The following is a 17687-nucleotide window of genomic DNA, read 5'->3' as shown; positions in this document are numbered from 1 at the left end:
GAACAAATAAACACACACACACACACACACACACACACACACACACACACACACACACATACATACACGGTACTCATTATTCTTGAAAACTACCAAATCTCTCCCAGGGCAGGGCATGGAAGATAATTATTTGGAATTTGGATTTTGTTCATTTATAAATGGTCAGTACTAGGGGTTGAATTGTGTGTGTTCTTCATATGTTGAAACCCTAATTGCTATATAGAATGTGTTATAACTGCACTTGGAAACAAGACCTTTAAGAAGCAATTATATCATATCGTTGGGGTGGCTCTCCAACTTTTAAAATGTTTTTGTTATATTTTATGTTTATACGTGTTCTTTTTCTGTATGTATATAAGTGCACCAATCTCCCAACACCCAGAGGTCAGAAAATGACATCTCCTGGAACTGAAGTTACAGACAGACAGTGTGAGCGACCTGCTGAGCCATCTCTCCAGCCCCCACTCAGGTACTTCTTAATCTAATATGGCTGGTGTCCTTATGTAAACTCTTGTTAGGCGAAACCATGTGAAATCACAAGAAGACAGCCATCTGCAAGCCAGAAAGAATCTCCAGAGTGATGCCATCTCTGAAGTAACCTTTATTTGGGGATTTGTGATAGTTCATCTTGATGTCAGTTTGATTGGATTTAGAGATGCCTAGATGAGTCAAGCATATCTCTGGATGTTTCTATGTGGGTGTTTCCAGAGAAAACTAAGGGAAAAAGACAGACCTCCCTGATAGGTAGCCCTAATTCACATACTTAGTTCCCAGAATTCTTTCCTCCGAGCCTGAGAATGTGTGAAATGTAGACCTAAGGATCCTTGAAGAGCTTCAGGTTTGCTGTGTTCTTTAGCCCTGCCCCTAACTTCCTACCTTATCTTGGCAGCCACTAAAAGGAAGTGAAAGGTTAGGAGGCTTGTTCTGGCTGCAGAGGACTGAAAATAAAAGGATTTGTGACTTTAGGACCTGATAACTTGCCATACAAGACCAGTGTAGGTATCTTTGTTACTTGGTTGGTTGGTTGGTTAGTTAGTTGGTTGGTTGGTTGTAGTTTTGTTTTGAAGACAGGATCTCTTTATGTAATCCTGACTGTCCTGGAATTTGCTCTTTAGACCAGGCCTCCTGAGTTCTGTGATTAAAGGTATGTACGTACCACCACTGCTCAACTTCAGTGAAGGCATCTTCATCAAATCAGAATGTTTTGTAATAGCAATGCATGCAACGTCCAGCTTCACTATGGCTTGGAAAATATCTGATAGACGACGCGAGAGAAGACAACAGAGTCCATCTCTCTCAGACTCCCAAGTGTATGTTGGGGGAACCCTACTCCAGTACCACCAAGAGGCTGCTTCCAGTGTTTTACAGGAGGCAATACATTCCTACAGGAAGAGTGTGTGTTCCTCAGTTCATAGGCAAGGCTGCTGACCCACAGTGATCTGCAGTAAGTCTAAAGGGAGCGCAGCTGAGAGGTAACGCAGCTTGGGTAGTTTTTGACTACTGTCTTTGGTGTCAGAGTTAAGCGGAGAGGAGATAAGAATGTCGCCTATATCTGCACAAACACGTGAGGGAAGAACAGGGGTGGGGGAGAGTTAGGGACATTGTAAGAAAACTGAAGGGCTCTAATTTTAGTGAAGGTTTTTAAGTTCCCCACAACTCTCATATCAGAGGTAAGAACCTAGGATCTCTTAATAGGACCTGTTGACATGGCATATTTTCACTTTGTATTCTCCCTTCCAACTGCTGATATGCTTTAAACTGCCTCAGAGGCTTAGAGGGCAGAAATTTTCCTCACCAACATCTTACCGGAGGAGAGAGCCAAGGAGAGCAGAAGAAAGAGCACCATGCTGAGAAGGAAGTGAGCCTTCAGCTGGAATAGTAAGAGGGAGGATCTCAGGAACCCTGGATCTGTTTAAGGGAAACACATTGAATTGAAAGGGGTCTTATTCTACGTAAAAGGAGAGCCACCAGTTACTCTGGGCAATGCTGGGTTGTGTCCTTCCCAAGGGAAACTCATCAGAGGGATACCACTCATGAACAAAATGTTATCTTTACAGCAACTATAGAAATCTGAGCTCCCACTAGAGCCCAAAGCAGCAAGAGAGCCAACCCCCTCCTTATTAAACCCACCTGACATATACACTTCATAGACACTCAGAAGTCATACCACCGCTGGCATATGTTCCTGTAAGCAACTGTACCCTCCCTCTTCTGCCATATGTTAAAAGAGGCTGTGCCTCTTGTCCTCTGCCCCCCCCCAACATTCTTAGAGGCCCATTTCCTATTTAGATGGGAGAAATCTCAGCGGAGACCTTCCTAAGTAACTTGAGCCTCTAGGGAGTGTAGTTAGAGGTGGAGTATCATCTGGCTGTCAGAAGCATGCGTGCCTGCAAGCTAGAGTACATGAGTGAAGCTGCCAGTATCCGTGCTAAAGCGTCCAGATTCTAGAAAGCTTTTCTGAAAAGAGCTTGGACTTCACATCAAGTAGATATTTCCATCCAGTAGCAGCTGCTGCTTCTTCAGATTCCTGATAGGTGCACATGTTCTGATCACTTGCTAGGACAAAGTAAATTCCTTTTTAAAAAAAAAAAAAAAAGACTTTTTTAAATATGTGAAGACACTGTCACTGTGTGAAGAGAGCATCAGATGCCATTACAAATGGTTGTGAGCCACCATGTGGTTGCTGGGAATTGAACTCAGGACCTGGGGAGGAGCAGACAGTGCTCTTAACCACTGAACCATCTCTCCAGGCTGACAATGTAAATTCTTAAACCACCTTAAATTCTTGAATTTAAGCTTGATGCTCCTTCTTACACCCTAGAGCTAGGTAGTACTTCCCTCCAAGGGCTAGACAGAGATTGCTTTTCTGCATTGTGCAATAGCAGCCTTTCTTGAGAAAGGGGGCACCTTCCTCTAATTCACAGGAATTAAGCAAATGCAGCTTGCATTGTGATGAAGTTTTACCCGTATCTGCTCAATGATAATATATATCTCTCCCACATCCCAACAAAATGTGTGAATAAAAAGACTAGAAAGAATATTCTACAGACTAAATAAGGCTGAGAGAGATCTATTAGCAGATGATAACATTAATTCATCATGGTGCCTGGAGAGCTAATGCTCTTAGCTGTTTGCTTTAGGTACATTAATGATATCATCACAATGTGTTCTAGCTAGCTTCTCTGTTGCTATGGTCAAAACACTGACCAAAAGGAACTGGGGTCAGTAAAGGTTGTCCTTTATAAGAGTTGCCTTGGTTGTGGTGTCTCCTTACAGCAATGAAACCCTAACTAAGACAGCCTGCATGATAAACTTGGACAGCATGATGTCCAACCTTTCAAAGGTTAGTACCAACTTCCACAACAGTCTTTTGTACTGCTACCTTGGGGAAGCTGAAGTTGGCCATTGTTTGATCAGGACTTGAGCAGACAATGGACATCCTCATGTGAAAAGGAAGCCACTTGCCAATATCACCTTGTCCTCATGCCTGAGAGTGTCGGAGCCCGCAGGCATGAGTTAAATCTCTGAGGAGGGAGTGAGGATTATCATAGGAAAGGTAAAAAAAAAAAAAAAAAAAAAAAAAAAAAAGAGACAAGAGATAGAGATAGATTTGGGAGCACTGTTCGTGAATACCAAAGCAGCCCCCAAGTTTATTTCACACAGTCTTTTTATAGCCCACAGTGCAGCAGGAAAGCTACCAAAAGCTACCAGAAACAATTGCTTCTTATCCAGAGCCCCCCACCCCGTTCCTTCCACTGAGATCAATACAACTTTCTGCCCCTTGTCTTGAGTTTCAGGTGTACCTCCCTCCTATGGTTCCAGGCCTCAGCAGGCTGGGAAATCTGCCAGGAGACCCTGACCTGCCTTGACTCTGCCTGATTTTTTTACTCAGAAGCAAACAAATGGCTCCCGACCCCTGAGTCACTGTGGCAGGGGCATGATCAAGCTTTCGGATGCCTGACCCAGCAATCAGTCTCATGAGACATCAAGGATGACCTTGAACCACTGGTCCTACTGCTTCCATCTCCAAGGTGCTGGAATTACAGTGTGTGCCATCTCTGGACAACACTGACTGGTGTGTGTCTAGTATTGACAGAGATAAGGACTGCATTTAAAAACCAGTATTATTGTTTTCTGAATAACATAGATAGTAGTAAGCGTTTATTATCTCCTCCTGCTCTGTTTGGGTCACAGCTTCAGGGTCTTCCTTTGCTGTATATCAAGTTCAAGGCCAATCTGGATCATATGAGACTCTGTCTCAAATTGAAAAATCAAATGAATAAAGTAAGAAGATAGGGATATGAAGATGTCTGTAGTCAGTGCTAGCTAGAACTGTTAATTCTGTTCCTCTGTCTTAATGATATAATTAACCTTTAGATTCAGGGAAGGAAAAAGTACACAGGTTACAGAGAACCCACATGGGAAATGGAGAGAACCATCTCCACAAAATTGTCCTCTGACCTTTACATGTGTGCTGTCATGCATGTCCTGCCATATATACACACAACATAGATGTTTTAGGTCCCGTGTTTAAAATGAGGAGAGCAGACAGTAGTTTAAGTGGGCTGAGTTCACAGACTTACTAGAGCCAGCCTGATCTGATGTGAAATCTAGCAGAGTTGAAAAAATAACAATAACAATAAAAACCTCTTTCCATTGCAGTCTCTCTCTGTCTCTCTCTCTCTGTCTCTCTCTGTCTCTCTGTCTCTCTGTCTCTCTCTCTCTCTCTTTCTCTCTCTCACACACACACACACACACACACACACACACACCCTGCCATCACTTTAAAGTTTACAAAGAGAATTACTTTGTAAAGTTGTCTGTCATCTGAGTGAGCCAGGCTTCTTACTACTGTCCTACCCAGATATGGTGGTTAGGGGCAGTGATTTTTCTACAAAACATGCCTGCAGAGTATGCATATGGGAGATGATATCACTGTAGGATTCTGATTCACAGCCTGAAGCAATCTGCCCAGGAAAGCAGCCACTGATCTACAACACACACAGTATACCAGCCAGCACTCAGTAGGACTTTTAGGGAGTTGAGTTATTATCTCTAGCAATGATCTTTGGAAGTCAAACAAGAATCCCTGTTGACAATTATCCTCATGTCACCAGGGTTGTCTAATAAGTGGTAGCTTCCTTAATATTTGTTCTCACTGCAGCTTAGGACCAATCAGATGTGTTCCTTTCCTGTAGCATCCGAATGTCCCTTGCTGGACCCTCCAACGAGCACACAACACAAGCCTCTTCTTGCTCTCTGTTCTAGTTCAAAACCTAAGGGGCTAAAATAGTTCTAACATTTTAGGGCTTCTTCATCATCGAATTGAAAATCTTCTCTGTGTGCACTGAAGGCTTTATCACCCATAAACTTAACCCAGTCAGCCATCACCAAAATCAATTAACCAACTGCCAAACCAACCCTCTAGTAATAGACTTATCACTCTGGCTAATCAAATACTCTCTCTTTGTTGGGCTTCCACAACAGCTGCCCTGTTCATGATTCTTCCAACACTCAAGACAAACTCATTAACATTTCAGTGTAGTTTGCTTATTCGTTCTTTTATGAGAGGGGTGGGTGCTCTTATACAATCTGGTCTCTCACTCTCCTGCCTCAGCCCACTAAGTACCTTGATTACCAATGTGCATTGCTACACCTAAGTTTCTCTTAAACAATGATAAAGCTTCCCCCCTACTCTTCTGCTGGCCTGAATCCAGGCCAAGAGCTACAGCAAGTTCAGAGTAAACTAGGCGTGGAAGCTCATGGCTGTAATCCTAGTACTGAGGAAGCTGAGGCAGGAGAACTACTATATGAGTTCTCATGAGTTTAATGATGGCATAGGCTACATAATAAATTCTAGTTCAATCTAAGACTGAGGCCAACTGACAACTCTCTCTCCCTCTCTCCCTCTCTCCCTCTCTCTCCCCCCTCTCTCTCCCCCCCTCTCTCTCAGACACATACACACACACACACACAAATGGAAGAGGAGAAAAAAAACTTTTTGCTTACTCTTGGTAGACTAGTCTCTATTTCCACTTGATTTATATTTTTAAAAAGCAAAGTAATAAATCTATGTATTTGGCATGTTCAGCATCTTCATATGGAAGAGGAGAAAACCAGCCCTGTATTTGCCTGTGTGTCTCCGTACCTTTTCTGTTTAGAGAAAACTCCCGAGTTAGCTTTTCTTTTAGGATAAAAACTTGCTGGCCAGAGACAGGTTTCCTGGGAGATCCCTGACACAGCAATCTCTAAACCTGAAACCAGAGTGGATCTACTCAGTTGTAGCCAGAGATTTTTGATTTGCCCTTGCTAAACACCCTATGTTAAAAGAGTATTTTTCACACACCAGATTTCAGCTTCTTCTGAGCCCCAGGTTTTGGCTTCTTCCAAAGTGACATAGCTCTTTATCTCCGGAGATTCCCACTTGGCAAAAATGAAACCACCCAGGTCCCAGCAAGCCACCAGTGACAGTCAGAGGGGCAAAGAAAAAAAAAAAGCAAGCACAAAAGTACTTGTCAGAACCTCGTAGTCATGGTCTAATGATACCTGCAAGCCTGGTTCTGATTGTCCTAGAAATGATCACTTTGAATCAAGTCTCTTTAAAAGGGGGAGACAGAGCGTTCCTACAATAATGGGGCTAGAAATTAAAAATCAAGAGGTACAGTGTGAAAAGTACCAGGAAACCAAGACTCTACAGCACTTCCCCCACACTCTCGGCCAACTTGAGCAGAGGTTGTGACACCCCAGAGCAAGTCCAGGGCCTCTTCCTGGAGCTGCACTTGAACTAATTCAGAGACTCAATAAGAGGAAGCTCTGAGTTCTTGATTCTTCCGGGGTGACAGAATGAGAAAGATGGGACCTCTGGTGAAATGATGACAAAAGGAATTGGATGACTGAGCTCTGGCCTAGGACGAGGCATCAGACACACTTCAGGAATAGCTAATTTCACTTTCAGGCCCCCATGTCTCTTTGCTTAATAGGAACTATTATCTTGAGGTTCTAGTCAAATCAATACGTTATCATGGGTAGCTTCAGACTGAGACAGACAAAAGCAACAGTGGGTGCTGTAGGGCTCCAGTGATGTGACTGTGCCTCAAGTGCACTGTGATGATCAATCTTCTTTCTTTTTGCTCCCTCACCCATCCCTTCCTGGCAAGGTCTCGCTGTATCCCTGACTGGCCTAGTACTTGCTACATAGACAGGGCTGGCCTTGAACTCACAGAGTTCTCTGACCCCTAGTATTGGGATTAAAGGTATGTCTGTCATACTTGGCCAATGGTCAACTTTTGTTTTCCAGACCACAGAGACCATGTGACCAGACAGCTCACCCCCACACAATCATGCCTTACTCACCATGATCAGCTGAATCTTCACACTGAGATAAAAATAATTGTAGTACCCACTTCACAGAATTTCAGAGCCAAGGAACACTTAAAATATCAGCGGATGGAAAAGGATCGACAGGACTAGGGAGAGAGTTTGATCTATACCATCCCCTCTCCCCTCCCCGACACATACTCACACAGGCACAGCGTTGGACACTATATGGCCTCTGCTCACAATCATAGCTCTGGTGAGACTGAGATAGCCCAGATACCTGGGTCTTACCAACCTAGATTAATTGTTGGGCCCAAGACCAGTTAAGAGACTCTGTTTCAAAATAAACAAGGTAGGCATTGCCTACCTTGGTGGGAGAAAGGATATCTGAATTTGTCTTCTGACCTCCACATGCAAAATGCATGTGCACCCACCCACCACCACAAACACCTGCCTGTGCACCTTCTCACACAGGAACATGTGGGCACACAAACCCAGAAAATAAAAATGACTTTTGCCTTTATATTCTGTAACAGAATTCTAACAGGCACTCAAAGATCGCTTTTACTCAATAGCGCTGGCTCCTCATCTGGGTTCACAAAGGAACTAGGAGCTCTGCAAAAGCCTGACATCCCTGCCTTCATTTTCCATCTGTATCCTTTGGGCAATCTGCTTACCTACAGACAGGTATGTGAGCTACTCAAGGAGTATGTGGTGGTTTGGATTAGAAATGTGTGTCCCACCACCACCCCCAAGGTTGGTCCTCAGTTGGTGGCACTGTTTTGAGCATTGTGGATGGATGTAGCCTTGCTGAAGGATGTACAACACTGAGTGAGGTTAGACTTTGATCTGCCAAAGCCTTGGTGCTGATTTCAGCTCACTCCCTGCTTCCTGCTTCTGGTGATCTGATTACTCAGCTTCCAGGACCGGCTGCCATGCCTGCTTCTTGACACATGTCCACTTCCTACCATCATGGCCTCTTATCCCTCTGGAAGAAGAAGTTCAAATAAATTCATTCTTCTACAAGTTGTCTTGGTCATGATATATTTTTAAACATCAACAGAAAAGTAACAAATACAGGGTATGTGTATAAAATCTTGTGATGCCTAACTTATTTCATAACTCTATCCCAGCTGAAGCCACAAATGTGTGTGTGTGTGTGTGTGTTAGTGTCCAGCTTTCTCAAATGTCCTGCTCTAGATTTGCAAAGCACATCTAATAATCTCCAGCTGTAGACAGGTGGTGGTGTTGCCTGCCCTTTATCCCAGAACTTGGGAGGCAGAGGCAGGCAGTTTGAGACCAGCCTGGTCTACACAGCAAGTTCCAGGATATCCAGGACTACATAGAGAAATCCTATCTCAAAACAAAAAACAAAATAAACAACAACAAAAAAAACCCAAACAACAAATAAATCTCCACTTATCCTAAACCTGCAGTTGCCATGGATTTCAAGGACATCAGGACCTTGCATAATAGACCACCACTCTAGCCCCTAGAGAGGACAGTCATCTACAATGCTGAGGCTGATCCTTGGAACAGGAGTGGTTGCATTCCAGAAGCAAGCAGCAAAAATGGCAAGAGCAGTCAACTGTGCCTGCAAACCCCAGGTGACCCCAGCAAAGAGCTACACGTCAATTGGGCATCATTTTTTATTTTCTCAAATGCACCCACACAGGTGAATTTAGCCCTCTTTAAATTTCTCAAAAAGGAGTGGAGGGAGGAGCAGAGGGAGGAGTGCAGAGAGAAGTGGAGGGAGGAGCAGAGGGAAGAGTGGAGGAGGAGTGAGGGAGGAGTGAGGGAGGGAGGAGTGGAGGGAGGAGCAGAGGGAAGAGTGGAGGAGGAGTGAGGGAGGAGTGGAGGAAGGAGCAGAGGGAGGAGTGGAGGACCAGTGGAGGACAAGTGGAGGGAGGAGTGGAAGGAAGAGTGGAGGAGGAGTGGAGCTCTGTGGCAACCATTCCCGATGATCCTACTGCAGTGGATGGGAAGCAAGAATGGCTGATAAATCCTTATAGTGTTTACTGATGCTAAATATGAAGGTAGATGAGCTGGCTCTGTATCTGTCATGGTAACTACTCAGTAGTCTGTTCAATGTTTGAGTCCAAAGAATCTGAGGTCTGACAGAGCCTGCAAGCTTTGAGGATCATAAAGTAGGTTTCTTTGAACTTTTTTATTTTGCAGGCGTAGACAATAGGGTTCATCATGGAGTTCGCATGGGACAACAGGATGCCCAGGCACATGGCGACCTCTGGTATCTTTACATCAAAGTAGGAAACAAAATTGATGATGGACAAAGGCAGCCAGCACAACGCAAACAAGAAGAGAACCAGAAACAGGGACTTAGCTGTCTTGAACTCCCGACCATAAAATGCACGTGTCTCTCTGAGGCCAGACAGGTTTTGGCTGAGTTTGTTTCGGATGATGTAGAAGATGTCCAGATAGATGACACACATGACAAGCAGGGGGATGAGAATCCAGGTGATGAAGCTGAAGAAGACCATGTAATCCAAACCGACAACGGAACGGAAGTGGCACGAGAGGGTGGAGCCATTCTGAGATAGCTCTATGGTCACTTTTCTATTCCAGCCAAACATGGGGGTCAGTCCCACCAGAAAGGAAAGTAGCCAGCAGAGGCCCAGGAATAGCCATATTCTTCTTTGAGTGGTAACCGTTCTATATCTGTTTAAGTGGGGGGGGGGGGGAATGGTGAGTTCACAACAGAAAATGACTACCTGGGAGAAAATGAGAAAGACAAAGTAAGCTTTCCCAGTTTCCCTAATCTGCTGAGGTGAAACACTCCTGGTGTAATGTCACCGACTAAATCCCACTAGCTATGAAAACAAAATGAGAATAGAATGATCTGAGGAGAATCCAGAAACTCCTCTGGGGAACTTTTAAAAAACACAATTGAGAGTTATCAGCAGTATGACTCCAAGTATCAGGTTGCCTACATGTCTCCATTCAACCATGGCTTCCAGACGTTTTCTTTTTTGATTTATGTATTTTATTTTATACTCATGAATGTTTCATTTTGCATGTATGTTTGTGTACCATGTGTGTGCCTGGTACCCAGGGAGGTCCTAAGAAAACCCTGGATCTCCTGGAGCTAGAGCAGTGGTCAGGTGGTGCTGGGTGCGGGGACTGGAACCTGAGCCCTCTGTAAGAACAACAGACACTTTTTATCTACTGAGCCATCTCTCCAGCCCTGCCCTGTCCTGTGGTGTAAAAGTTACCCTAACTAAGTCTTGGGAGCCCCCCACGCTGATGAGAATCTCCTCCAAGCCTGCTGGTGTCTCAGTTGGCTACTGTACAGGACCCCACAAGCTGCACTGTACCTCTATACTTCTCTCTGTCTGCACCTGCCCCCTTTCCACCCGGGCATCTATTCTGCTGTTTGAGTTAACCAGTGTTTTGTTAAGTTTGTGTTGAAGTGTTTCAGAGCCCTTAATAATTTTGTCCAGGGAAATCGTTATTTCTGCTTAAGCAATCCTTCCTAACCAGCCTTAAACAAACTTCAAAAGTACGAGACTAAGACTTGTCTCAACTTAACCTCAGAGCCAGCTACAGATATTCCATGACAATCCTTACTTTACGAATGGCAGTGGCTTAGCAATCATTTACTAAACATGGGCTCTCGGAGGGGTTGTTCCGAGAACTTTTCATTTACTGGCTTTATGCACTTAACCTTATAAAGTTTATTTATTATCTTCATTTTATAGATCTTAAAAAATGCAGAACAGCATTAGGTAGTGTGGAGGAGCCGGAAGTGCTAGAACTATAGTTCAACAGAGGTGAGCCTGGTTCAGAAGCTCAGAACCACTGGGACAGGTGGAGACTGGTTCTGAGAAACCATTTCCCTGGTGTCAGATCACGGAAGCAGGGAGAGGAACCCAGGCTTTTGTTCATCGGTAGCTCGTTTATAGTTTCTGTGCTGCGTTCTTCCCCTCAAGGAAAACCAGAAGAAATCAGGGAATGTGATTTCTCACTGGACTGCCCTCTTTGCTGGTCACAGAAAAAAAATGATACTTTTTTTGCAAACAAGAACATCTTTGTCTCAGGAGGGTTTTACATTTTGTTAAAAGAAAAATATACTTTCTAAAAAAACCTTTTTCAATGTTAGGGCAGACTCAGACAGAAGCAACGTTAAAAAATCTAACCTACATCTACGAAGCCACACGCCCATCTGCTCATATCTTCCTCTGCCTGCCTTCCATTTCTAAAATAAGATAGCCTTATCTAAGAGGTCACTATCACTTTGGAAACTGGAGATCAGATTTTTTTTGAAACTAAAAGATACATCACATTTTCGTCATCTTCTGTTACCCTGGCCGAAAAGGAGATACCCCTGTTCAATGGAGAAGGACTTGGAATGCCCCGCACCCCACCCCACCCCCGTCCCCTATTCCTGTGTTTCAGTTCTTCAAGTCTAAAGTCTTTACAGATCACGTGGTGCAAAGGTACTCACTGACCTTTTTAAATTTCAAGGACCAGTTTTGGCTCATTTCCGTGAAAAGGGTCTGGGAGGCAAACTCAGAAGCTCTACTCTCCAGGGTCCTCTCTAACTACTGACCCACCCCTTCAACCAGGTTACCTGACTGTCAGCTTGACCCGCAGGTATCGGTCTACAGCAATGGCCAGCAGGGACATGATGGAGGCGTGGGTGAAGATCAGAAGCACGCAGGACATGAAGAGGCAAGTATAGAAGTGCATCTTGACTTCCAGGCTAACAGCAATAGCCAATGGTATGACTATCACCCCAACAGCAATGTCAGCCAGAGCTAGGGAGATAATGAAATAGAAGGTGGTGGTCCTCAGAGTGGGATTCAGCTTGACCACCCAGACGACCAGCATGTTGCCCACTACGGCACAGAGCCCGATGGCAGCCTCCATGGCGATGTAGGTGATATTCAACCACGAGGCAGTTGTCGTGGTATTGTCAGCTTTCATGCTGTCTCGGAAAAGCTTCAGGTGGAAGCTTCTGTTGGTTCTTCAGCAGGATGTGTATGGACCAGTGGACCTAGCTCTTGACAGACATCTGCCAGGAAGTTACAATGTAGCAACAGTCCAGAGAATTCACAACTTGCTCATTCCTTCTGGTGCGATTCTCTCTTGGAGGCTCTTCTCAGAATGGGCCCTTTACGACTTCAGCCACTTATGCCTGCCTTTCCGATAACCCCGAGGACTTGCTTCTTTGCAGCTGAATCCAAGAGTGCTGCTGTTCTTACATCCCCAGGCAGACAGAATTAGGGCTTCTGCTGTCCCCCAAGTCCCAGAGAGCTTTTGAGCTCCATCAAGATAAGTGCCCCTCTTTAGAGTGTTTCAAGAAGTGAGATAGTCCAAGAGGAAGTTCAGAGCCAGGAACCCTCAGAAGAAGAAGGGAAAAAAACAAACCAGATGGAAGGAGCATAGGAGGCTGGCTGGCGTCACATGAAGGTGGCTCAAAGAGGAGATTAGAGCCAGGGTCTGTTAGCTACATGGAAGGCTAAGGCAGGGGGATTACTTTCAAGGCCTGTCTTGGTTACAGTGTCTCAAACACACACACACACACACACACACACACACAAAATCTAAAACCTCAAATCAGGATGTGGGGAGCCAAAGATATATCTCAGTAGCAGAATGATTGGCTTGGCATGCATGCATCAGGCTCTGAGTACCACTACGACCGATATGCAACAAACACACACACACACACACACACACACACACACACACACACACTCATGAGCCTGCACATAAAAATGGCGGTGCGTGCCTTTAGTCCCAGGACTCAGGAGATGGAGGCAGGCAGATCTTTGTGAGTTTAAGGGCACCTACCTAAAAAATTCAGGCCAATAAGGGACAAACTCAAAACAATCTTTAAACACAGATATGTTTGTATATGTGTGTTGATATGTATGGTGTCCATGTGTATGCACATTTGTGTACAGGTGCCAATAGGGGTCGGAAAAGGGCATCAGGTCCCCCTTTGCAAGAGCAGCAGGCACACTTAACCACTGAGCCATCTCTCCAGCCCTGGTGTTTAAGTGGGTTTTTTGTTTTGTCTTGTTTGTTGTTTTACGTTTCATCAGCCTCATGAGTGGCCCTTCCTCTTATTTCTGCTGTAACTGCTTTCTGTCTCTTCTTCAGAGGGGGAGTTACAGAGAACAATTTCTACCAAGAGGCAAGAAAGAGTCTTCCTCACCAAAGAGCAATCGGAATCTTGCTTGGTTAGTTTCTATAAAAATCTCCATCATTTGCCACAGGCAGCGTGGCAGGACGGGAGATCAAGCTTTCTTCCCTATTTAAGGCTTGTTGGTCAGGCAATGGGCAGCTTCTACATTAACAACAACAGAAACAACAAGACAGTCCATGCTTTGTTACACTGAAAAGCTGTGGACAGGCTGGAGAGATGGCTCAGCTATTAAGAACAGTGGATGCTCTTCCAGAGGAACATAGCCACCCCTTCCCACCCAGCAAGGTCACTCCCACAGGTCTCTGCATTGCCCTGGGAACTTCTTCTCTTCGAAGGAGAGAAGTCCTTCTTTTGTGTTTTCTGGATAGACAGAGCATCAGTGCTCGAGAGCAGGTTTAAAGGGTGGGAGAGAGGTTTCCACAGTCCCTCACTAGCTTGTCTTATGACTGTGCTAAGTATCTGTTCACTGAGCATTGAAATTCAAAAGGCAATCCAGGAAAGGGGACAGAGAGGTCTGGATAGACCGTCACCTCACACAACTGTTCCTTCGCTGGTACCCACGGACCCATTCTCTCACGCCTTCTGTTATCAAGTCCTGGCTCCTGGTAAGAGCTTTCATTACAGTTCCCAGGTTAGCGTGGTTTGAGCCTGTATAGGCTCCTGCCATCTGCTGCTTTCACAAAGCCATTTGCCCACAGCTCCCAGCAATTCATGGCTCCCTAATTCCCTCTCACTTCCTCTCCTGGCACTAGACACTATTGGTCTAACTGGAGGATCTCTTCCTTGGCCCACCTAGAAAAATGAAAAGCCTTCCCTTCAAGACAGTTCTCTAACAGGACCTTGAAGAAAACTTCCTACACTGCCTGTGATGGTTTGTATATGCTTGGCCCAAGGAGTGGCATTATTACAAGGTATGGCCCTGTTGGAATAGGCTTGTCACTGTGGGTGTGGGCTTTAAGACCCTCATCCTAACTCCTTGGAAGTCAGTATTCTACTAGCAGCCTTCAGATGAAGATGCAGAACTCTCTGCTCCTCCTGTACCATGCCTGCCTGGATGCTGCCATGCTCCTGCCTTGATAATGGACTGAACATCTGGAACTTGTAAGTCAGCCCCAATTAAATGTTGTCCTTTATAAGACTTACCTTGGGCACAGTATCTGTTCACAGCAGTAAAACTCTAACCAAGACCATACCAGGGACTGGGGTATTACCGTGATAGGCCCGACCATGCTTTTGTATAGAGGAATGTGGATTTGGGGACTTTGGATTTGGAAAGCCATGGAATGTTTTAAATGGGGCTTAATGAGCCATCCTAGTGTGAATATGGAAGACTTTGTTGCTGTGAGTGATTTAAACTGTGCAGACCTGTTCCAATAGGTTTCAGAGGAGAAAGATTTCAGTGTGTGGCTTACAGACTGTTTCTGTGGTATCTTGGTGAAGACTGTAGATGCTTTTTGCCCTTGTCTGAAAAGTCTACCTGAGGCTAAGGTAAAGAGATTTATACTAATTGAATTGGCAAATGTCTCAAAAAAGTCCAGTAAAGACTTTCTCTGGTTAAGTCTCATGAACATTTTAAACAAGCATAGCAAGCTGAGAAAGGGAAAATATAAAACATATGATTTGAATATTAAAGTGGACACCTGGAAGTAAAATGGAGCTAAATCCTGTGTTCAGGTTATTAAATTGAATTAAGTGAGTGGAGTTTGAGGAAAGATTCTACCGATCCAGGCATGGCGGTACACACCTTTAATCCCAAAAGATAAAACAAAGCAGATCTCTGAGTTCAAGGCCAGTTTGAGACGCAAATTCTAGGTGAAGAAAAGCTTAAATCCTAACATGGTGGTTCATACCTTTAATCCTGGTAGACAGGCATGCAGATCTCTGAGTTCAAGATCAATCTGCAAAGCAAGATCTAGGACAGCCAAGCTTAGGCTGTGAAAGAGTAGGAAAAGAGGAAGTTAGTGATAATGTAATAGAATAAGGGAGCTAGCTCCTGCAAGCAGCAGAACTCTTGCAGCTTCAGCCATGTGTCTCTGTCTTTACAATCAAGAGAAGGAGACTACTGGGACAATTGATGCTGGCTAGCTGGAGCTAAGAAATTAGTGATGGTTAAGAAGAGACCAGCATCACTGACATGAAATCTTCTGAGTCTGGGTAAAATTTTCTGAGAGCACAAAGACGCTGTATATTCCAGAGATAGCCAAGGTTGTACCTCATGCTGCAGCTGGACTTGGTAATGTGTAAGAGTCACCCAGGTGGTACTGGTTTCCAAGGCATGAAGGGGTCATGAAGAGCAGTTGAGGCCTGGGATGGTGAGAGGCCATGGAAGGCCATTGGTGAAGGCACAGCCTCAGGTGCAGTCATTGGCCCAGTAGTGAGGGAGTATTGCAAAGGAGTTCAGGCTTGGTACCATAAAGAGAGCCTGTGAGAGGCTATTGGTGAAGCCTATTTGCAGCAGAAGACCCCATCATATTGGAGATGCCAGTACCATGGGATGATCACCAAGAGCAGCAGCAGCAGTTGGGTAGATCAACCCACGCTTAGAGTGCTACAGAGGGCAGATCTGAAGAAGTGAGGCCAACCTTTTGGAGGAGCCCAGAAGGTCATGTGTGGTATCCCAGACATTGAAACAAGAAGCTGTAACATTGAATTTGCCTTGAAGACCCCAAGATGTTCGAGATGCCATAACTGTGGGCTATCTGCTGAGGAAAGCTGCTAATGGGAAATGGAACCAACCCAGGAGAAAGAAATTTGCTGCAGTCAACAAAGATGAAAAGGAGTTGGAGATCTGAAGACCACTTTAACATCAGACATGGAGATTCAGAGGTTGGACTTTGTTCATCTGGTTTCCTGTCTCGGTTTGGGGATTACAGTTAAGTGATTGGATAAATCTCAGAAGAGATTTTGAACTTGGACTTTTAACATTGTTGAGACTGCTATAGACTATTGGGACTTTGGAAGTTGGACTAAATGTATTTTGCATTATGCTATGTTTAGGTATGGCCGCCATAGACTACTATGCTTGGACAAGCCTATGGGGGCCAGAGAGGGGAGCATGATCTTTTATATATGCTTAGCCTGAGGAGTGGTTCTATAGAAGGTGTGGCCTTTGTTAGAATAGGTTTGTCACTGTGGGTGTGGGTTTTAAGACCCTCATCCTAACTCCCTGGAGCCTTCTGCCAGGAGCCTTCAGATGAAGACATAGAACTCTTTGCTCCTCCTATATCATGACTGCCTGGATGCTGCCATGTTCCTGACACTGGACTGAACCTCTGAACCTGTAAGCCAGCCCCAATTAAATGTTTCCTTTATAAGACTTGCATTGGTCATGGTGTCTGTTCACAGCAGTAAAACCCTAACTAAGACAGCACCTCTTTCTCATGTGGGTCCACCATGTGACCCTAACAGCTCTTACCCAGACCCTATGGACCAGCAGGTCCCTGAGACCAAACCACAACTTTTCATTTTTACACCATAATGCCCAACAGAGGGCAGTATACAGTACTGTTTGATGAATGACTAGAGATGCTTTTTAGCAGGCCAGGTGACAGAAACCTGGCACTGGGTACTCAATGACAGAACCCCCCCCCCACTAGGACCTCTTATGTACTCTCCAGAACACCAGAGTGACCTGGGGTTTTATAATAACATTTTATTATTTGTGGTCTCATCTAATGTCTTCTGATTAAAACGACAGTGCTTGCTAATGAGAAGCAAACAGGGGCCCACAAAGGTTAAATAAATTGGCCAAGATAGCACAGTTAGGAAATGGCAAAGCTGACATTCAAACCCATAAGGCTGGTTTTGGTTTCTGAACGGTAGCCCTTAGAAATGATCAACCACAAGACAAAGTTGTCACAAGTACAAGGAGCCCCTCTGATGTCACTATGTGATTAACATTAGGAAGAAATTAATATTATAAGATGTGATTTTTAGGCCACCAAGACTGTGAATCTAAAGCATACATATGAAATAGATTTGATGCCTGCTCTGAAATTGGAAGATATGGTAGGACCAGAGAAAAGGCCACATAAGCAGGCCACAGGTGATGCTCTGGATCTCAGAGAAGACCATTTGTAGGATCAGGGTGTGGAAAAGCAAAGGTCTATTTAAGAAAGTTTTTGATATAATGAATTGAAGATAAAGTGAACCATAGCTTGGATTTCCCTGCTATTCTTTTTCCATTTGAAAAGAGGAC

The 17687-nt window shown here is 44.6% G+C and overlaps 1 protein-coding gene across 1 annotated transcript; it reads right to left on the bottom strand.

The window, feature by feature from the left end:
- Positions 1–9386: 9386 nt before the first annotated feature.
- ADORA3 (adenosine A3 receptor) lies at positions 9387–12261 on the bottom strand (the record flags this gene model as incomplete). The annotated part of the gene is made up of 2 exons (XM_080915670.1): positions 9387–9993; positions 11906–12261. 2 exons carry the CDS (start codon positions 12259–12261, stop codon positions 9387–9389), a joined length of 963 nt encoding a protein of 320 aa, XP_080771796.1.
- Positions 12262–17687: the final 5426 nt, after the last annotated feature.

Source organism: Micromys minutus (assembly GCF_963924665.1).
Source record: "Micromys minutus genome assembly, chromosome: 4".
Taxonomy (NCBI): domain Eukaryota; kingdom Metazoa; phylum Chordata; class Mammalia; order Rodentia; family Muridae; genus Micromys; species Micromys minutus.
This window is presented reverse-complemented; position numbering and strand designations above follow the sequence as displayed.